General features: G+C 34.0%; 1 protein-coding gene across 4 annotated transcripts in view; it reads right to left on the bottom strand.

Moving 5' to 3' along the window:
* Positions 1-6,432: 6,432 nt before the first annotated feature.
* LOC128983538 (protein TFG-like) overlaps positions 6,433-23,103 on the bottom strand; it is a 143,274-nt gene continuing 126,603 nt past the window's right edge. For 3 of the 4 annotated variants that reach the window (XM_054402841.1, XM_054402842.1, XM_054402843.1), the window contains exons 8-10: positions 18,735-18,977; positions 18,234-18,345; positions 6,433-7,190 (exon numbers count right to left, since the gene is read on the bottom strand). In XM_054402841.1, coding sequence (XP_054258816.1) covers positions 7,073-7,190; positions 18,234-18,345; positions 18,735-18,977 — 473 coding nt within the window. In that variant the 3' untranslated portion in view covers positions 6,433-7,072. The remainder of the gene's footprint in view (positions 7,191-18,233; positions 18,346-18,734; positions 18,978-23,103) is intronic. The other variant, XM_054402844.1, reaches the window with a different exon arrangement.

Genomic DNA, 23,103 nt, shown 5'->3' with positions numbered 1-23,103 from the left:
GATTCAATTAGTTTCTAATCAAGATTAAGTCAAGATAAAATATTAGAGACACTGATTGTAGCAGAGTGGAAGGCATCTCAGTTGAGAGCTTGTTTAAATACTACACAACCTACTCTACTACTACACCACTACACCTCAGGTAAAATTCTGTTTAAAAACTTGCCATCATGATTCAAAATACAAACAAACAGTAACAAAGCTTTAACACCAATTACAGTGTCTATATCTAGTGATAACCTAATGGCTATTATTTGTATTGATTTGTATTGATTTCATACATCCTGATGCAATTTCCCCAGATAATAAATCTATATCTGATTATTGATTGAAAGTAGGCAAAATAGGCACCGGGCAGGTACAACATAATTTGTTTCTGGAAGCAATGAACCAGACGTCATAGGACAAAGCTTGTTCATTATAAACTGTTGTAGTTAGATTAGCAATATGGTGTATCGGATCGTAACGAATAAATCATATACTGTAATAAAGTAAGACCAATGATAAACTACTCAGGACTTCCAAAGCATCTTTGGAGCGAAGCTAGCATATCAAACTGAATAGATGTCCCTCAACAGCTATAAACAATAAAGCTCCAGCAATATTTTTGTTTTGGAAAATTGGATCTGAGTAAACTTTTGAGTATTTGGACCATAAACTCTATGTAAACTCTATAATATATATATAAACTCTATTCCAACTCGGGTAGTAAACAAACAAGAAGCCCAAACAGGAAGAAATCACAGACAAATAAACTTAGTGATCAAACTGGCCGGATATGTCCCTAAATCATGCGAGATCTAACCTCCTACAGAAAGATATATTGAAACCTAGAAACAGATAAAGCTAGCTTTAGGAAAACTACAACAGGAACCAACACAAAAATATCTGGGAATAATACTAAATTTTATTCTTGTCCAAGAAATACAGACAAAAACTACTAAGCGCTGTTCTAATTGCAATCAAAGCATATCTGCAATTTCCATTAAATAGAATCAGATTCAGAATTTCTTTATTGTCATTTGTCGATATTACATTGCTATAGACAATGTCAAAGAACACAATAAATACAGTAATATACAGTATAAGATAAAGTATTAGGCACTTATTTTCGATAGCAATTCATAAAGAAAATAAAAGGTGTTGCCTATAAACCAGCTTGACGGTTTGGATTTAAAGGGTTTCTGGTGATCTCTTTTGGTAGTTTATTACTTGGTCTCAGGTCCGCCAACTAAGCAGAGCAAACAAAGAAACAAATAAAAAATCTTCTTTCTAAATACAATTTTTTTATCTAAACAAATAACAGACTATAACATTTCAGTTTAAGACAACATTTGATGATCGATACAATACTTCAACGTAACGAGTATCTAATGTCCATTTATTGTTCTTGTTTAAGCTTGTAACTCATCCAATTGAGTAATTATAATTGAGCTGTAAAATGGCTCAATTAGCAAGCCCTCGATAGTTTCTTGCTCTCAACAACACTAGATTAGATAAGGTAACCCAAGGGAAAATTGTTGATTATCCCAGGTCCACCACAACCTGTGTTCCAAATCCAAAGTGCATCCTTGGCTGGGATTCATCAAAATCGCTTAGGCAAGATTTAGTAGGAACTGCCTTCCTAAAATCTCGTAGGAACATTTTACTCTATTTATTATAAAAGCAGCAGAGACTTATTAAGATTGGGCAATGGCCAGTTGTACAATATGGGTTCAACACATTTTTCAAATTCCACTAAAATGCAAAATAGGAAATCTTTAAGGTAATTTTCATTGTCAGCAAATTGGCACTGGTCGGTCTCTTGGACTAATAGTACATGCATACTCATTCCTATAACTGGTATGTCATACTTATACCATTGACTCTGAATAGTTTCCCATCCACATTGAGCAGCTGTAGCTAGTTCTCTACACAAAAGAACATCTATCTATATATATATCTATAATACGTGAAACCGTGTTTTGTCATGGTGGAAGGAAAAAACATAGGTGTGCTATTCCCACATATTCTGACGTCACTCGGATTGCAAACAAAAGATCACCTGATTGTAACTGTCAAATTAGTATTTGACTAGTGGCTTGTAGGGACATAAGTCCCTAAAAAGCTCAAATGTGAAACAACTTTTTGCAATACCGGTATTTAAACAAACTCAGAATAACATTATCTATGTGTCAGAATAGGCATCCCTACACCATATCTTTTGTGTAAAAACCAGTTTGTTGTTCTTCTTTGTTTGCTTTTGTTGATGTCATTTTCAATAAATAATTTGAATCACTCCAGTGGTTTAACATGAAAAGGCAAACATATCATTGTTTGTGAATAAATACTGGTTTACTAAGGTAGCTTTGGTCTTGTGGTTAATGAGGATAAATAAAAGCTTCCCTGTTTGGAATTTTAAAAATTCATTGGAGGTTCGCCTTCAGATGAATTGAAGACGCCTGCAATTTCATCTGCAGTAGGCTTATTATACCTACGACGATCCATATTTATCCTGTCTACAAACCTAAATTCTAATTCACTGTCACCTTGTACAACCATTTCTTCCAAAGCTCTTTTGTAAATTTGTGCAAATGGATTTTCTAATAGAATTTCAGCTAGTTTTGACAATATTTCAGGTTTTAAGTCACTATTTTCTCGACGCCTTTGACGAATTTCTGTTGCTGTTGATGTGTCAATAATGTACAATTGGCCATACACGGGGTCTTCATCATGTTGAGGCAGCAAATCTGAGATTGAACGATAAATCTGTCCTTGAATTTTGAAACAGTATGGTCCTTTTCCTGGAATATCTTTCTTACTGGCTGAAAAATAAGCAAAAGCCATCGCACTGTTGCATTGTCGAATGAATACAGTTGTGGGCTCTCTTCAAACAAACTTTTAAGTTCTACATTAGTTTTTGACTGAGGAAGGTTAATAAGTCCGTTATGGCAACATGTCATAAAATGATTATTTGTTAGTTCTTCTCTAAAATGAAGAGCACTACATTGAATGCACTCTTGGTCCAGTAATCCTGCATCATGAATATTTACATTTCTCTCGTCTACCATGGGTCTCCTAAAAAGGGGTTGTAACATATCTTGATTAAGTTCGTCATTATCTACTCTTGCTCTCCTACGCGCACTGTCATTCCTATGAACAGTTCCCCGCCTTTGTGGTATTCCCCTGGCGTTCATATTAATTACAGTACTTATAATGAAAAGAATATATATCCAGCAGCCTACATACCAAAACATCTTGAATCCCTGGTGTTTTTTATAAAAGTATGATCGAATATGACTACTCTACGTTGTATATTCACTGCACTAAAAAAATTTACTTACGAAGGAATGCAAATACACCATTTTAGAACCAATAACATTTATAGGTTATTTTAGTTGTATATATTCACACAACCTTAACCTTAAAATGTGTAGAAATATAAAGAAAACAACATCATTTAAAATAAACTTGAACATATGATTTAAAAATAAAAACAAAACAGAAGTTAGATTTAATTTAGACTCTTTGATTATTTATACAGAATATTTATTCTATGTCGTTTATTCCTTTAACACGACAATAACGTAAAAAGCATGAAAAAATGAAACTTGAGTATATGATTTAAATATAAACAAAGAATGCAGACGTTTTTCCGACTAATCTTCAATATTTCAGTTTTATTATAGTATACATTTCATAGTTGACTGGCTAAAAGTAAACCAAATGCGTGTATTGATCACTGTTTTCAAATCTGTGGCACAGCTGTTTTAATTTCAAATTAAACCCCATGTTGTTTTAATGGGAAAAGTTTTATTCTGTTGCGAATTTATGGTAAAAAAATAAGAAAAATGAATAGTTTTCCCTCAAAATTCACGTCAAGACCTTTAAAATAAGACCCCTCCCATCCTTCTACGGCCATCCAGTCACTCACAATTTCTTTACAAAAATTTGACTTACGGAATCATATATATAGATTGTTATTGTTTTTATTATTATAAAAACAATAACAATCAAAATCAAAACAAATACATATACTAATTTGACAGTTACAATCAGGTGATCTTTTGTTTGCAATCCGAGTGACGTCAGAATATGTGGGAATAGCACACCTGTTTTTTCCTTCCAAACATGGTGTTTTGTGAACACTATTCCTTTTTTATTTGTGGACCAATTTCAACGTTTGAGGTGTCAAAAAATTTGTCTCAATTTATAGTTTTGCAATAAGATCTTAGAATCTAAAAATGTCTACCCTTAAGGACGCAAGGTGCTCTCAAAGGTTGATTTTTTCCCATAACAATTACATATAACAAATCAAAAAACAAAAAAACAGCTGTTGAGCTGTTTACAAAAAGAAACACAGCAACTTTTTAATGAGTAAATATTGATGTTTGTCATATTTAGGAGTCAGTTTTGTTGGATGAACAGAAAATGCCTCGAGTTCAAAGAAGAAATATTGAAAACAGGAGGAGGAGACGGATAAGAGATCTTATGGGAATGAGAAGAGTAGAAGAAGAGAGGCCTGGTCTAACATTAAGGAATCCAGATTCCACACTCACTTGGAGCATGGTGGAAGGAAAAAACATAGGTGTACTATTCCCGTCATATGCTGACGTCACCCAGATTGCAAACAAAAATCACCTGATTGTATTGCCATATAAGTATATATTTGTTTTGATTTGATTGTTATTTTTTTAATTTTTTCTAAATGGTGAAATTGTGTTTGCAATCTGGGTGATATAAGCAAATGACGGGAATAACACACCTATGTTTTTTCCTTCCACCATGCACTTGCAGAGATGAATAATAATTGCCAGTTCTGCTATGCAACTTACTTTGGAAGTGAAAAAAATACATGACGAATATACACATCGTGTTGTCACGGTGGTAAAGTTACCTTGCCTAACGTCAGATCAAGTTAATACATGCAAGAAGTGTTTACTGGTAACAGCTACGGGTAAGCCTAAGTTGGGAAACATTTGTACAAAACACTAAAAATCAATGCCAGCTTCTAAAAAATGATCAAATATTTACTGAAGTGGTTATTATATCAAACTGTTATTAAAAGCGTGAGTACCCGGTATTTCCATTAGTTACATAAGCTTTTAATTGGGCCTTAACACTTATAGAAATATTATGACTGTTATTAGTTTTAAAATAACTCCAGGATGATACCGGTGCTTGACAATTGCTCGATTTTTAGCAACAGATACACTAACTGTTAAAATTCTCTTATGGGCTACCTAAGTCATATTTTCTCTAAAAGTTTGTTGCAACACAATTAGTTGATGAAAATAAAAGTTAGTTGAAAATCATAAAAGTTAAATTTTAATAAGTTTTTATTTTAGTTTGGCTTGATTTGAAAGCACATTGTCTCAGAGTGCTGTATCTTCTAAGGAAACTTAGGGATTTAATAACTCAGCCGTACCTTACAACGGTTTATCATGCTCTCTTCCATAGTCACGTGATGTATGGATTGATACTGTGGGGGCATTCTCCTGCTACAAGGGATGTTCCCTTACTTCAAAAGATGGCACTCAGAGTAATCACATCATCTGGGTATTATGAGCATCGCCGGCCTATCTTTAGGGAACTGAAGATCCTCACAGTGTACAGTCAGTATGTTTACAACATACTCACACTCCTGAAAGAAAATAGGAGCGACTTCATGAAAAGGGAAGACCATCATAACTACAGCACTCGAAGAGCTCAGGATTTAGACCTTCCGCGCTGTCGACTCGAACGGACCTTGAAGTCCTACCCTAGGTCGGCCATAAAAATCTTCAACACCCTGCCGTCGCAAGTTTGAGAGATGGGCTTGAAAGAATTTAAAAAAGTTGTACATAAGGCCCTCGTGAATAGGCCACTATATTCTCTGGGGGAGCTGAATGAGATACCACTCTTCCCTTCTCAATAAAAAAGTCCGCCATACCACCAGTAGTTGTAAATATTAGTTTTATTATAGTAACTTATTTAGAGAAATAAATCAAGTCTTTACATTTTAAAGACATGACGCGATCTATCTGACATTGTCAGTCAAGGATCAAGAATACAAGTATCAAAGTAAGTAAGTTAGTGATAAGAAAAAACTGCTTTTCAGCAGCATTCTTTGTCAGTGCCTCAACTACACTAAGTTAATTATTATTCTAAAACTGATAATAGCTTTAGGAGTGGAAAGTCTTCACACCGATGTATGGGCCTACACAACAAGCTTGTATTTAAAATTATTAGTTCTGTATTATGTATTTACAAGAACTAATTGTTTAATAAACCTTAATTGATAACTTTTTCTGATATTATTGAAACATGTTATGAGAAATTTAAAGTTTGTGCTTTGGGAGAATCTTGCCAAAGCTGCAATAGTTTATGATACATTTTTACACATTTAAAACATAGATTAGATTGAAAACCAATAGGTAAAAAATAAAAAAATATTTATACAGTATTGTTTTATTTCACAGGAAAATAACAATAAAACAAAATAATTATGGATAAATCTTCATATTCTAAGGTTATTAGTATTTTTCGATTGTAACAGTAAAATTAAATTATACAGTTCAATGTTGGAAACCTACCATATAAAAATCTCATAAATATCAATAATAAAAAACAGAGAAGACATATTTTTTGACAATATAAAGTAACTCTCAGTTAACTGTTTAGAATGTTAATTTTGATTACTTTTGATAAATGGTACAAATTTAACCTTTTACTATACATTTATTTGCGTTATCACACAGTACAAGTTTAGGATCATTATTTGATGATGCTTGCTTGATGCGTGCTTAGTGGGAAATAATTTAACATAAAAAACAAACCTAACTAAATGCTCTGGAATAAGTTGACTTCCATACATAAAATATATTTTTATTTAAATTCCCTAGATCCAGTAACTTGATATTGAATAACTTATAAGTTGAAATAATTGCATTCATTTAAACACTAACATGCAAGCCTTTCACTGTGATTGCTCAGTCTACAACCGCATTCACATAGACATTATCTTTAAAAGTCAATACTTTTTTGCTCCTGACATCCACAGTCATCCATTTTTACTCAAGTTTGAATAGATCAGTCTAGTTTAAAGACACTGTGTCTACTGCCTAAAGTTGGAAGTACCAGGCTTGGTGTAGGGGTTGTTGGAGGTAGGAGATGGCTGAGCTGAGAACCGAGATGTCATTGCCGCAGCTGGCTGGCCTGGGGACGCTCCATACCTAAACAGAAACAGACATTAATGGATCTGTTGTCCCACTGTAATCCAACATATACAAACTCTCTGGAACGCTATCATATATTTGTTCCTTAGGTCAAAACAATGAAAAAACACCATATAACATCATATAACAATGTAAAAACCGGTTAAATCTACCTGCATAGATTGGTAAAAATATTCAAGATCTGGTTATCAACTCAGATAAGAAGGGTCAGTGTTTGGACTTTGGTCACCCTTATCTACACTGGGCTCACAACAATTGCCTAATATCGCAGAAGGAAACTGCTTAATTATTACTTGTTGACTGGGATATCTAAATAAGCTTAAATCCCAATTTTCCCTGTTTTGGGATTCTTTTGTAACTTTATCCCTTTTTCCCCTATTCTGGGTATTTTTTATTTAAATTTTGTTTTTTTTCACAAGGTTCTTATGGTCACATTTTAAATACAATCGTCAATAAATGCAATACATTTTGACTATAAATCATGGACAAAACAGAAAATAAACTCAAAACTGGTGATAGGGTTTTTGCAAAAGTGAAAGGATATCCCTATTGGCCAGCTAAAATTTATAATTAATTACCATAACAACAAAAATTATAAAATCCCTTATCGTTCCGATATTACAGCAGTTAAATATGGGGTGCCACAGGGATCCATTTTAGGTCCCCTTTTATTTATTTGCTATTTTAGAGACTTCCCTCAGCTTTTTGATTTCAGTAAACTTTGTCTTTATGCTGATGACACCAATTTGAAAATCACTGCATCAACCGTTGCTGAATTAGAAATTAAAATTAATTCCGACCTAACTCTCTTAAAAAAATTGTTTAATGCCGACAGTTTGCTTTTAAATCCTGAAAAAACTAATATTATTTGTTTTAAAACTTGATCAGCTCAAAATATAACTCAACCTAATGTTACCATATTTGATAAAAAAATTGAGGTTAAAGACAGCATACAATTTTTAGGATTAGAAATAGAAAGTACACTTAAATGGAACCGTCATGTTGAACAATTACTCACTAAAATTTCTTCTGGCCTTTATGCATTGGTTAGGTTGAAAAATTTTTGTGAAAAAGAATCTCTAAAAGTTGTTTATTTCTCTTACATCCATTCAGTGATATCATTTGGGCTATCTCTTTATGGTGCAACTACTAAAGAAAACTTAAACTCTATCTTGATAATGCAAAAAAAAGCCATTAGAATTATTCGTAATTTACAACCCAGAACATCAGTTAAAGATTATTTTAAATTAGAAAACATAATGACTGTTTATGGAATGTATGTTTTTGAAACTGTTTTATCCATAAAAAATAGATTTCAGGAATTGGAGCTAATCGGTAACAATCATGAATATAACACCAGAAATCGGGGCTGTATCGCAATGAGAGCTATCACACTCTGGAACTTTTCAAAAAGAAACCTAAATATGCTGGTTCAAAATTTTATAACAAAATTCCAAAAAGCATAACAGATGAGGTGTCAACCAAAAAATTCAAAATTAAATTGAAGCAGTACCTCATCAGCAAAGCTATATATTCTTTCGATGAGTTGTAGGAGGTAATGTCAAATTTTGCATAGCCTATATTGTTAATTCTAAGAAACCTTTGTTTTTCATTTTTCAATACCTGTATATTTGACACTATTTATGTATGTATTGTATACTACTAACAAATAAAGATTATTTGAATTTGAATAATATTGATTCATCAAAAAACCTGAAGAAATATACCGTTAAATTTTATGGTACAAAGGAAGTTGGTGTGGTCAAGGAAATAAATATCTGTACATTTAAGGAAAACAAGTCCCGGTATGGAAATATTAAAGAAAGAAATTCAAAATTTAACAACTCTTTGTTTTTTAAGGAATATCTAAAAATGTTTATTTTTATACCCATTACCCATTGATTATGTAACCTGAACAGGTGACTCAAGCAGTTTTAAAATAATGATTGTTATGTGGCACTTTTAGCGAATTTCCCTATAGGGAAGTAGCTATTACCGTAGGTGGCACGGTAAGACCTAGACCCGGGACCGATTTACTTTTTCATTTTGATGTCCCCAGAGGCCAAAAACACCATTCGTTCAAATTTTTATATATGTATATATATATACAGGGTGAGTTTTAATTGTCCCCCCCCCCAACTTTTTTCTACATTTTTTCAAATATCAATCCCAGACCACTTCCAAACATTGTTGGGTAGTAAGTACTTCATTTTGACAAGGTGGTAATTTCCGGCCGCCATCTTGGATCCGCCATATTGGATGCAAAATATTTTTTTCAAATGTAAAGGTGGGGTTGTGACCCATGATTTCCAACTAAATTTTTGCCCTGATTACAATGCCACAAACCGTTTTTAAAAATCTTGATTCATTCCAAAGTTGTGAGGGATTTTTAAAACTTTATTTTTAGCCCATTTTAACATTGTGCATGTACAAACTAAGACCATAATCTCAAAATAGTGCTAGATAAAGATAAGTATACACTACCAGTTATTGTCGACCTATTTTCACTTGGTTATGACTGATGAATTTTTTTCGGCCGTCATCTTGGATCTGCCATTTTGAAATGTGATAAATTATTTCAAATATGAAGGGGGGGTTGTGACCTATCATTTCGAACTACTTTTTTAAGCTAAACTCAATTCCATGATCCGTTTTTCATTTTCATATTTTGATTTTGAAATATTGACATTAATAACCAAAAATATTGCAATACTTCATAAATAAAACTTGATAACAAAAAATGAATTAACCAATTAATGAATTGCTGCGTTTTTAGCAGTTTTTATGTTTCTTTTGTATTGGTCAAGCTCTCGTATTTCAAGTTGGCGCGGTTCTAACTGCAAATATGATTGAAATAAAATATCGTGTGTGTATTTTGAAAATCAATAAATTGTAGCTGGATAACATAAATATTTAAAAAACCATACTGAACTGTTTTGTTTAAAGGAAGTATTTTCTTGTATTTTATGTTTACTTCAGAATGAATGCATTTTGAAAATAACACACACAAATGTTCTATGAATAGGAAAATAATTTATTTTTATATTATGATAGGGAAAAAGCTAGATTAATATTAAAACGTTACTTTTCCAAATTAGAAACATTTAAATGCGTTATAATCTTTTTAAATATACTAGTTAATACCACACGATGACGTATACTATCACGTTCAACCAAAGGTTGAGGCACCAACCAGAGAAGAAGTCGAAGCAGCAGTCAAAGCTCTAAAGAGCAATAAAGGCCCGGGCAGAGATGGGGTAGCAGCAGAAATACTGAAGAAGGGAGGGGGAGTAGTAATAGGAAAGCTTTGGGAACTGATTAAAATAATCTGGGAGAGAGAAGAAATTCCAGAAGAATGGAGGGAAGCAATAGTAGTCCCCATTCACAAGAAAGGAGAGAAAGAAGAATGTAGTAATTTTAGAGGCATATCATTCCTTAGCATAGGTACCGTACAAAGTTTTATCAAAGATAGTATTAAATCGGATCGAAGAATATACAAATGAACTAATCTTAGATCATCAGGCTGGTTTCATGAAAGGCAGATCCACAATGAATCGGGAGTTTAACAACACAAGTATTGGGAGTTTAATAGGGAGTTTTTTCCAATATTTATTGATTTCCAAAAAGCGTAAATAGCATAAATAGAGAGAAACTGTGGAAAAAGATGGACAAATTTGGAATCCCAGCCAAACTTATAAACCTTGCTAGAACAACTGTAGCAAATTCCACATGTTCAGTAAAAGTAAATGGGAGAGTCTCGGAGCCCTTTACAGTAAATTAGGGGTGTGCGAGTACTCGAATCTTCAGCTTTTTGGTCGAGCTTTTCATTATTCGGCTCGACTCGAGGCATTTTGAAAAAGCTCGAAGTTCGAGCCGAGCTTTTATACTAAGTCAAAACACTTAATTTGGGTCATAATTGAGAACAATGTTATCACAAATCTACGTTGTTCATGCATTCGAGGTTTGATAAGCACGAACCTCAGCTCAGTCAAGACGCAATGATTATCGATCGTAATTTTGAGGAGATAGGAAAGAGACAAACGACCACCTATCGCGTTGTCTTTCTAACAGCTATTCGTATCGTAATATACAACGCAGTGCGAGTGCGTGATTGGCTAGTCGCTATGACGACACATGGTTGCCGTGACAACCTACAGTGCGCACTGAGCACTGCGCCTTGTGTGGGAGGGGAGATTATACCAACAAACAATTTCAGGAATTCTATTTTGGGACGGATGAAAGATAAGGAAGAAACAAAAAGTGGTCACGTGTGCAAATGTAGTGGGCGACACAATAAGGCTGTAAACAGTATCGTCCTGTCGTTGTTCCTTGTTTGTTTACTTTTTCAGATTCCTTATCAAACGCCCCTATCTGCTATCTCTCTTTCTCTCTCTCTCTCTCTCTCTATAACAATGTACTGATTAAACAGATAGTGGTTGAAGACTTTTCTACTTTCAACAAGTTCAATAAGTTTCCCTGCAGTTATTTTAGTTCAATCAATCCTATAACCTTTCTATGTAATGTTTATCAAAATAATTAATTATCTGTTTTGTATTTTATTTCCTTTAAACCAACCCCTATTTACCATATGTATTTTATAGAATAAAATGTTTGTTTATAAAGTTTCACTGGCCACATAATTTTGTACCTTTTTTATTTTGTATAATGTAACAGTTACCTTGATGATTATATGTATCAATAAGTGGTGCGTGCTGTAGTGAATGCTTTTTATTATCAAAATAAGTAATGCATTTTTTTGATAATAATACATGTATTATTATCAAAAATTAATAATTCATTACTTATTTTGATAATAAAAAGCATTCACTACAGCACGCACCACTTATTGATACATATAATCATCAAGGTAACTGTTACATTATACAAAATAAAAAAGGTACAAAATTGTGTGGCCAGTCAAACTTTATAAACAAACATTTTATTCTATAAAATACATTGAATACCATAATGTGATGTAGTTTCCTATTTGTAACTTGCAAATAATAATAATTGATAGTTAATTCTGGAAAATAAAATAGTGATCGCATTCATAAACCTGTTGTCAAAACAGCAACACGGGTGTAAGGGTTTATTGTTTCAGAGGCTAGAGTGTTTCAAGGACAAAGTGCTGGGCCTCCCGGTTTAGGGGGGAGGGGTGGTGGTGAGACTGCAAGAAGGGGAGGAAACTGGTTTTGGCTATTTATTGATTAGTTCCCCGACCCTTCTAGATAACAAAACTGAGTGACAGTGTTAATTCATAGTGTTCTTTATTTCATAACTTGTTTACTTTGTGTGTTATTCTATTAATTTTAGTGTTTTGGTCTATTTCCTCCATATGTCAATTATATCTTTTTTAATATATAAGTTTACTTTTTACTTGTCTCTCCACCATTTTGGATCCAAACCAACTATGTTCTTTTTTTATTAATACAATTGATAAAACTAAAATATTTTGTGCATGGAAAACAACAAGAATAATCACGTGTTCTTAAATTTATTTTGTATTTATTTATACAAAATAGAATTAAATATTCATAGTAGTTACAATATACATAATAATGTAATCGACTTGCTAGTTGTTTTGTCGTCATTCAAGGTCGCGTTGCTGTTCTGTTATGAAAGACAATCTGATTGTCTCAGCTCAGTCTGCACTGCATATCTCGTCAGGCCTTCAATTATCCTTTTATTTCTTGCATCTTAATTTAGTTCAGTTCAGTTCTTATCGTGATTATCTACTATTTCATGTCTTGACAATTCTCAATGTTTTTAAACATATTAAAATAAAATTGTGTTTATTTAAAACTTGACTGAAAAATTATTATTATGCACTTTTTTAAGAAAAAAAAGTTTAATAATTTAGATAAAGCGACGCTAGAAAAAGCTCGGCTCAAAAAAGCTCGAGCTCGAAAATTTTTGAAAAAGCTCGGCTCGGCTCGGCTCGAGGTTGAAAATCACTATTCGCACACCCCTACAGTAAATGCAGGGGTAAGGCAAGGGGATGGGCTCTCCCCAATCCTCTTCAACCTAGCAATAGAAGAAGCTCTACAAGAAGTGACAACAATAGATAAGGGAATTTCAATTGGCTCCAGAATTAACATATTATTAGTATTTGCAGACGATGTTGTAATTTTTGCAGAAACTTTAGAGGACCTACGCCAACTAACAAAAGTATTTATGGACAAAACAGGACAATTAGGACTAAAAGTAAATGATGGGAAAACCAAATATATGCAATTTTCAAGAAATCAAGGTATAGCCCAAGACCCACTGCAGGTAGATGACCATAAATGTAGAGTGGAAATGAAAACCGGGTTAAGTGCCAAAAACATCTTTTTGAGTTATTGCAAAAAATATCAATAAAACCATTACTGTTAATTTTTTTATACCAGATTATTTACAGTAGCTACAACAAAAGATGAGTAATCATAATTTTATGAAACAACTCTTTTTAAAAGTCACTAATAGAATTTATAAATTTTTAAAGTTACAAATTTGAGACAAGGGGTATGTCCATAATCATAGTGGTGAAAAGCGAGCTAAGTACATATACTTCAAAACCATAAAACGGGGTATGTGCAGAGTTAGTAAACATAAAAGATTCTAAATATTTTAACATTTCAGACGGGTAAAATATAAATTAAACAAAATAATATTGAAATCAAGTTTTATTATCAAAACATCATTAAACCCGTAAAAAACATGAAAGAGTAAACGACAAATGTGTTGGTTTTAGGTATAAAAATTTAACAGTTAACTCTCTGTAAAAGTGTTTACATATTCTTCCTTCAGAAATGGTATCATATTCTTAAGTTCATATTTCTTCTCTTTTTTTCATTTTGTTTACAGCATTCAAGGACTTGTGGTAGGTGTTTCAGAGCCTCTAGCTGCACATTTTCTTTAAAACTTTTATTTTTTACATGGCTCCAATGCACTGAATGTATTTTTAGGACGTCTCTTCTTAGGATTAACTTCTACTAACTCTGTATCACCCATTTTAAGTATAAACTCACGTGAACACCTCTACCAAAACTGCCGGAACATTGCATAGCCTCAAAATGGGTTGTAAAGACGCTTGGCACATAGCCCGGTTTTCATTTCCTCAGCTGATGAAGTTGACCCATGCGCATTCTAGTGGCCACTGTTTAAACGTCTTGGAGCTATTGTTTTGCAGATAACCCGCTTTTTAACGTATTGGGCTTGGCAGATAGTACACATTTTGACACTTAACTCATTTTTTTTATTTTTTGGCACTTAGCCCGGTTTTCATTTCCACTCTACAAATGTGAAAAAGTAGGACATTTTAAGTACTTAGGGGTTATCTTATCCAGGGAAAACAAAGATGAAATAGAAATTCAAAATAGTTTAATCTGTCAAACAGATGATTCTACGCTTGCAACAGACTGATGTCCTCTAAGTTACTGTCAAAAAACACCAAAGTTAGAATTTATAAGACAATAATCAGCCCAGTATTATTATACGGAGCTGAAACATGGAAACCAAATAAAAAAGAAGAAAAGAAGTTAATCACATTCGAAAATAAGATTTTAAGAAAAACCTATGGACCAATTTATGAAGGTGGTGAATGGAGGAAGAGACACAACAGAGAACTGAGAGAACTCTACAGAGATCCAGATGTGGTGTGTGAATTTAAGTGGGTACTTACGTATTATACGGAGGCCACTTATTTTACAGCGCACTGCGGTGGTTAGGTTAGGTTGGTCTATTATAAATATGTTTGTAGGACTTTCCTACTTTCGTTATGAATCGAACCAGACAAGTCATAAAAGCTTCATGATGACCAAACCTAACCGCCGCAGCGCGTTGTATAAGGGTGGCCTCCGTATAATACGTAAGTACCTTTAAGTGTAGAAGAGTTAGATGGGCTGGACATGTTTTACGAAGAGAGGAGGAAAATAAGTTACGGAAAGTAAATAAAAGAAACGTCTTATAACACTTAAAACATATATTTACGCTTATACTGTTACTCACAAGACGGTAAGTATACAAAAAAGATGGTAAGTGGTGATCCATTTCGATTGGACACTCCAATCATCATCAGACCCAATAGGCGAATGACAAGAATCTTGAATGGCGTCCCTACTTATACCCTATTGGCTACCGGAAGCACCGGCCAATACATTTTTATAAGTACAACTGGAATCAAAATGTATTTGTTCATTAATCAACTTATTTCTATCTTTACATTTTTCCTTACTAACAAAAAAAATTTTTCCTGAAAACAAAAAGATCAACTTCCTGGACCTCACATTAGAGAGAAAAGACAGCAAGATAGAGTTTGACATCTACAGGAAACCTACGCAAACGGACACTACAGTCAACAACAAGTCTATCCATCCGACAATCCACAAGACCGCAGCCTTTAGATCTATGCTGTACCGAGCCTATAAGATCCCACTTAGCCAAGCCAATAGGAAAAAAGAACTGGACACCATAAGAAGATCGCCCAAGTGAATGGATTTCGAACCAAAACGATAGAGGACATCGCAAGGAAGACGAGGAGGAAAATCGATAGACAGAATACACTACACAGCAGAACAACATTGGAAAAGATAAAAGAGGAAAACACCAGATATATCACAATTAGCTACACGGGGACTACAACACAAAGGACTGCTAACAGATTCAAGAAATACGGAGTTTCAATAGCCTACAGGACTCAGAACACCATGAGCAAAATACTGCATCCAAAAATAGAAGATTGTAACAAATTCGACACTTCGGGCATCTATAAAATCAATTGTAACGATTGTGATAGCTTCTACATTGGACAGACTGTGAACTTCGTTAACCGCTTAAAAAACCACATATCTGCGTGGAGGAACAACAAACCGGAAAGATCAAATGTCGCACAACACCTGTTACAAAATGGGCACTCATTAGGAAAAATGGAGGATGGTCTAGATATTTTAAAGAATTGTAAGAAAGGATATGTAATGAATGCTTGGTAAGAATTGTATATTTATAAGGAAAAATGTAAAGATAGAAATAAGTTGATTAATGAACAAATACATTTTGATTCCAGTTGTACTTATAAAAATGTATTGGCCGGTGCTTCTGGTAGCCAAAAGGTTATAAGTAGGGACGCCATTCAAGATTCTTGTTATTCGCCTATTGGGTCTGATGATGATTGGAGTGTCCAATCGAAATCGATCACCACTTACCATCTTTTTTGTATATTTACCGTCTTGTGAGTAACAGTATAAGCGTAAATATATGTTTTAAGTGTTATAAGACGTTTCTTTTATTTACTTTCCGTAAATTTAATAACACGTACAATGCTGATCAAGAAAATAAGTTAAAATTAGTTTTACTAAGAAATCCCGAAGGAAGACGACCTAGAGGAAGGCCAAAACAAAAATGGTGGAGCCAAGTAAAGAAAGACATGGGGCAACTAGGAGCAACTGAGGAGGATGCAGAGGATAGAGCAAGATGGAGAGGCTTTGTTGGTGCGGCCAAATATCGTCTTAGATATGCATGGCCCTGGGAGTAAGTTAAGTTAATACCACTATAATGCCGATCTTTGGTTACGGTAATAAAATAACACCCAACGCTCTATGAAAAAGACATGCAGATTAACACCTTTAGTTATAGATAGTCACCTGTAATATGGACATCCTCATTCAATTTTGTATCAAAAATCATCATAGAGCCGCGCCGACTTAAAATACGTGAGCTTGACCAATACAAAAGTTTACTTTATTTAAATTATTTCATTCTTTTTAGAGCGTTTGAAGTCGGTTGTATTTTTTTACAAAAATAAATTATTCCGACATTACGTTCACTCAACAATCTGAACTTGCAGAACACAAAAATACAGTGGTGACGCGATAGCGGTGACTGTGTGTAATATGTACCATTTGATTCAATACCCAGCGACAAATCTTGGTCACCAGTGGTTACTCGTCTGGTCACGGGGCAGAGTCACCGGTCAGTCACCAAAGGCTGGTGACGCAACCGGTGATCCTAGTGTAATAGGCGACGTAAGAACCAGTGCCCACCAACCAGTCAGGTGACCAAGTGTAATAGGGCTCTTATGTATAGCTAAAAAAAACTAATAATTTAGTAAGCTGAAACATATTTACATCCAACAATTACAGAGAAAATACAAAAAAACTGCTAATTTAAAATTTGTATGTTATTTGGCTTGTTATAAAATACCCATGTTTTTCTTAGAAAGAATAATTAATTTATGGGAACGGGTTTGTAAGGATAAATAAAATGTTGTAATTTGCTTGTTTAAGGAAATATTTTGATCAAATTTAGAAAGATCAGAATTTTTATATCACTTTATTGCCTTACTGTAGCAGCAAACCTGAGTAGGTACTCATAAAACTTAATGTTATTTAAATAAGGAATAAATGTGACAATAATTTTATGAAAATATTTTTGTAAAAATCCTACTAGGCAATTGGAAATTTGCTTAGTCTGTAGGTTTGCTGCAGCAGGGGTATTATGGGTTTGCTGCATATTTTTAAACTTACAAACCTTAACAGTATTTTATTAAGTACTTGAACGTCAAACTATACGAATCCTAGCCTCTCAATATCCGATCCGAGCTGAGCCTTAACCATCTGACACGGACTGAAATTTTAGCATTCGTACATCTCTCAATTTTCTCTAAGTATTTTATCTCGCACAATACTTTTGGGTTGCTACACCTCACGAGGAAAATCAGCAGCACATTTAAAGGTAAACTCCTCCACACATTTCAGTTAGTCCGCAGCATTGTTGTGGCAGTGATATTTTGAATTTTCAAAGCTTTGAGGAAGGTATTTATAAAAGATAAAGTTCCTTGAAAACATTACAGGTATAGTAAAGCACCCGAAAAAAGCCTCGGTCTCTCCACAGACAGTAAATAAAATGTTGTAAACAAAAAGAATTCTTAAATTAATTAACCTAAAAAAGCAGTATCTCACACCATAAAACACCCAGTGTCTTATTGAAATGTGTCTTATTTATTAAGAGATTAAGGTACCGTCATTCTAAACATGTTAGAATTATACTTAAGTGATAACATACACTTGCGGGGCAGGAGAAAACTGGGGATAAACATAGCCTTGCTGCGGGACTCCCATCATTGCCTGCTGAGCTGCTACACCATACTGCTGGGGAGTCACATACCCTGGAGGAACTGAAACATATAAGGAAACACTATGAGTTGCAACTGCATGTCTCAAAAATATCATTTCTCTAGCAACAATTTAATCATTTACACATAGTTTTGGATTTAAGCCTTACATAAATTCCCTAAAAACATAAAATTTTTTTGTGATATAACTCACCATCTCAATCAATGTTAATGTAGCGAGAAAAGTAACTAAAATTCCGCTACAACTACTTAAAAATTTAACTAGCTACAGCTAAAGCTACAAAATTTTACAAAAAAGTAGCGCGCTACTGTAGTGTTGCTACTTGTTGCGCGCTACTTCCCAACACTGGCTACAACTACTTTTAAAAATGCATATTTTACAACAAATTAGATCTTTTTCAAAGTAGCAAGCAAATCTGTTGTTTCATAACCTTGTTGCTGTGATATTCCTTGTGCTTGAGCTATCTGCGCAGCTGCTGCTAGTGACAATGCCTGGTGTTGAGCTGCAGCCTGTTGAGCTGCGTGCTGCTGTGCTGCTGCCAAGGCCAGGCCGTGCTGTTGCTGCTGAGCTATCAGAGCCCTCTGAGCATCAGTCTGGGCCTGCAAGATCTGTTGGTCTGCCTTGTTCAGGTTTTCCTTTACTTCCTTCTCCTTCACCTCGCTTTCATCTTTCTCTACACAAACAAAGGGAAAGCTACAACTACTCTGCCTCACCTTACTGTAATGATCGTCTATCACTGTGATGTTAGCTTTCAGAATGAGCTTTGGTTACATTCCAAATGTTGCCCCGTGTTCCTCCATTGATAAAGAAAGAGGAGACTCTTATGTCATCAGCAATTACTTTACACAAAATACTTACCCAACGTTATCTTGTTACAGAGAAATAACTTTGACTCTTGCTTGATACAACTAGACATTTCATCCCCATGTTAAAGTTGTTGTCCGTTTTTTAAATTAAAATCGTCATAGTTGAAGTGAGCCACCGACAGATTGCGCTGATGTAAATCTATATATATAATACGTGAAGCCGTTTTTTGTTAACGCAACTCCTCCCTTATTTGTGGACCAATTTCAACGTTTGAGGTGTCAAAAGATTCGTCTCAATATGTAGTTATGCAATAAGGTTTTAGAATTTTAAAATTCTTGCTCTTAAGGGCGGGAGACCCTCTCAAATGTCGGGGTTTCCCCATAAGAAATACATAGAACAAATTTAAAAACAAAAAACAGCTGTTTATAAAAAGGAACTCATTAGCTTTTTGGGAGTAAATATTGATGTTTGTAATATTTAGTAGGTTAAGATAAAGTTAAACAGTTAAGTAAGTTTTGTTGGAAGAACAGAAAATGCCTCAAGTTCAAAGAAGAAATATTGAACACGGGAGGAGGACACAATTAATAATAAGATATCTGGTGCGTATGAGGACTGAGGAGAGTAGAAAAATAGAGGCCTGGTCTAACAGATACCAATCCAGATACACATTCACTTGGTAAGCTGAATACAAATTGCCACTGCTATACAACTTAGTGTTGTCATGGTGGGAAAATAAACTTGCCTAATGTCAGATCAAATTAATGCATACAAGAAATGTTTACTTCAGACACTAACAGATCGGGACATTTCAAAACATTTAGTAGAAACTATAATAATGCCTTGACTATGATAAGTTCAAGTAGTAAGTTTAACCCAAATCTTGGCGGACCTTATGTTTTTATCGTAAACTTTTGTATTAATCGCTCTACTTCAATTAAATAAAAAAAAGAAAATGGATTGTTTACTACTATCTTATGTTGCCAGTTCCTCGGACAATTTTATAGGCCCACGTTTTTTTTTTTGACTGAATTCACCAACAAAATCCAGACATTTCAAGTCAAAAATAAGAAGTTTCATAAACTCATTTGCTATTGAAAGTTTTAGTGGCAATATTTGACCATACATAAGTGATGGAATTAGTGTTTATGTATTAAACGATCGAGTAGTTACGGTCAAGATTATTTTTATGATTCAGGAGAGGCAAATAATATAGCCTACACTGTTCAAAAAGAGAAAAGTAAAATTGCTATCCAAATATTATAGCTACAAGAACCAACCTATTTCGACAAATGTATCCATACTTTCAAAACTTTGGGAAAGGTATTAAGAGAAACTGAACTGAACAATGTGAGAATGTTCTGATGCGGGGCATATACTGTGACGACAGACAATGGAATAAACCCTGTGACTGACAGACAAGACGTCAAATTACGCGCCATCTTTCAATGGCGTTGCTGCTTTAGCCTATTCAAAGCAGATTATGGCTGTTCAGTTGGTAACCCAGATTTTGTGGTTAAAAAATGGAGCACATTAAATGGTTGATATCACCCCACTTTTCAGGTTACTCTACGGAGAAAATTCGTTTGATCAGGGGGATGTCTCAAATCAAAGAAATAAAATGAACCAACTTTAATTACTTTAAACTTAGAGAATAAATAATGTAGGTGAACCTTGACGACGCCAATAGAGATATTTAAAATTAGTTTCTAACAAGTTTTCAAGCAACTCTAAGATGTAACTTAAGTTACTCGAATTTAAGCATAAGGTTTTCCTAGGCGTTATGTTTCATACTATGCGGCTCATTAAGCCGCACGGGTTCTCTAGTAAGTTAACTGATTTTTGTTGAATATACAAACTTTGTTTCCAATTCAAAATAATGGAATTACTCATTGTGAGCTATAGCAACTGTTATGACCCATCAACTTGGTCAGCAACAAACAATAAGGTAGAACATAGAATTTTAGACGTTAGCACATTCTGTGATTGGCTCACATAATTATGTTCCTTTTAATAAAAAACTGGGACAGATGGTCTGTATAGATGGAATGTCTACTATAGAATCCAATAGTCAATGCCACTAATATCCAACAATCACTTCCTCACGCACACTTGTGGTGACATTATAAAAGAAATCTGCAAAGCAATTTTATCAAAAGCATGACTTTTATCAAACATTGGTGAATAAGTGCAGGACAGATGATTTCGAACTAAACACTATGATTTAGTTTATGATAAACAAATCATTAAAAATTTTACTACATGTTACTCAATCCATAACTACACAACCAGACAATCAAACAATCTGCACATCTCACCAGTTAGACTATCAAAATTCACAAAAATCCATAAATATTTCCAATTAGATTCTTTTCAATAAGCTACCATTCCATTTAGAAAAATTGAAAAACATAAACCTTTTCAAATCAACATGATCAAAATGGCTAATCAGCCAAGCCTTTTTTCTATAGACAAATTTTTTAACACAAATTACTCCGAATTCTTAACACTATTGGCTACTAGTGAAACAGCCTGCATAACTAAAACTCTCTTTACTAAATTCCTTGAAGATTAACAAATTTTTTTGTTTACTTTTGAAGAATTATTTACTTAAGTTTTTATAATTTACGCAAGAGCATTCCATCTTAGAGTTTTAAATTTAAATATTATGTTCAGTTCATGCTACAAAATGTTTTGTGTGCTTCATGAGATGATAGATTTAAGCATATGATGTCATATTTCTGACATTTCTGTCCTTACGTTGTCTATTGTAATTTTATGTTACTGAATGACAATAAGAAAGATTACTATTATTCAGCTTGCTGTCAATCTGTGTCAAGCCAAAGTGCTGAATTTCCATCATGCCGTCAGTTAAAATTCCTGGCTTTACTTAAAATTGTTTGTGTGATGATGTGAATAATCTTTTGTATACACGGGATAAATCCCGCTTATTGACATAGAATTGACGTGTGTAGGGGATTAATACAGTACAACCCCTCTCGACCACCCTCGGCTCATCCGCCGCTTCAGTTAATCTAACCGGTCTTAAACTCACATATTTTCCCAAACGCTCACTTCGTGTCGCAGCACTCGCGTCGCCACTTGCTATTGTCTACTGGCCGTTATCGCATATCTGATTCAGTGCTTCGTCATCTCTCATAGTTTCTGTAGATTTTCAAAATATTACTTTACTTTGTAGTGTATTCGTGGTGTACTGTTCAGTTTGTAGTGTTTACTGTGTACTGTACTGTGTGTTATTTTTCCGACAGTATCTTTAGGCCGTTTTACTATGTGCGTGTTTCAAAATGTCAGGAGTGAAACGTAAACACGCCACCCTTTCATTAAATGACAAATTAGCAGTGCTACAGTCTGGATAAAGGCGAATCACTCCAAAAAATTGCCAAGGAACTCAATGTAGGCGTTATGACAATAAAATACTGGCGAAAAAATCGGAAACATATTAAATCGTATATAATGACAATTAGAGGTGTGCTGATGACTCTAATGTTTTGTTTTCAGGAAAATCCAATTTAATTATTGAAAAATCCTCAAACAGGAGTCTCCTCTCTATAAAAAAGTTTTTGGATGAAAGAAATCTGCTTATCAGCAAAACAAAATCAAATCTAATATCCTTTTCAACTAAACAATCAATAACAGCATTTGAACCTAATCTAATATATAAAATTCTCGTGTCACAGTGTTTGTCTGCAAACTCCTCCGGAACGACTTCACCGATCGATATGAAATTTGGTGTGTAAATTCTGTAGGTATGCGAATCGGACGTAAACTATTTCCCGTTTCGAAATTCTTAAAAGGGCTCCGCCCCAGTGGCTCTGGAGTTTCCCATGTTAACCTTATGAGAAATGGAATTAATGAATCTTAACAGCTGTTTCAATTAAACAAGTTGGTTCTGTTCTATGATGTTCAATAGCATTAAAGTTACAAGGATTACCAACAGGGTGCAGCACTATTATTTCTTTTACATTTATGACAAC

Source organism: Macrosteles quadrilineatus, unplaced genomic scaffold, assembly GCF_028750875.1.
Source record: "Macrosteles quadrilineatus isolate MER2022 unplaced genomic scaffold, UCM_ALF_1.0 Scaffold_1__1_contigs__length_201487025, whole genome shotgun sequence".
Classification (NCBI taxonomy): domain Eukaryota; kingdom Metazoa; phylum Arthropoda; class Insecta; order Hemiptera; family Cicadellidae; genus Macrosteles; species Macrosteles quadrilineatus.
The sequence above is the reverse complement of the archived record's forward strand: the minus strand, read 5'-3'. Positions and strand labels throughout refer to the sequence as shown.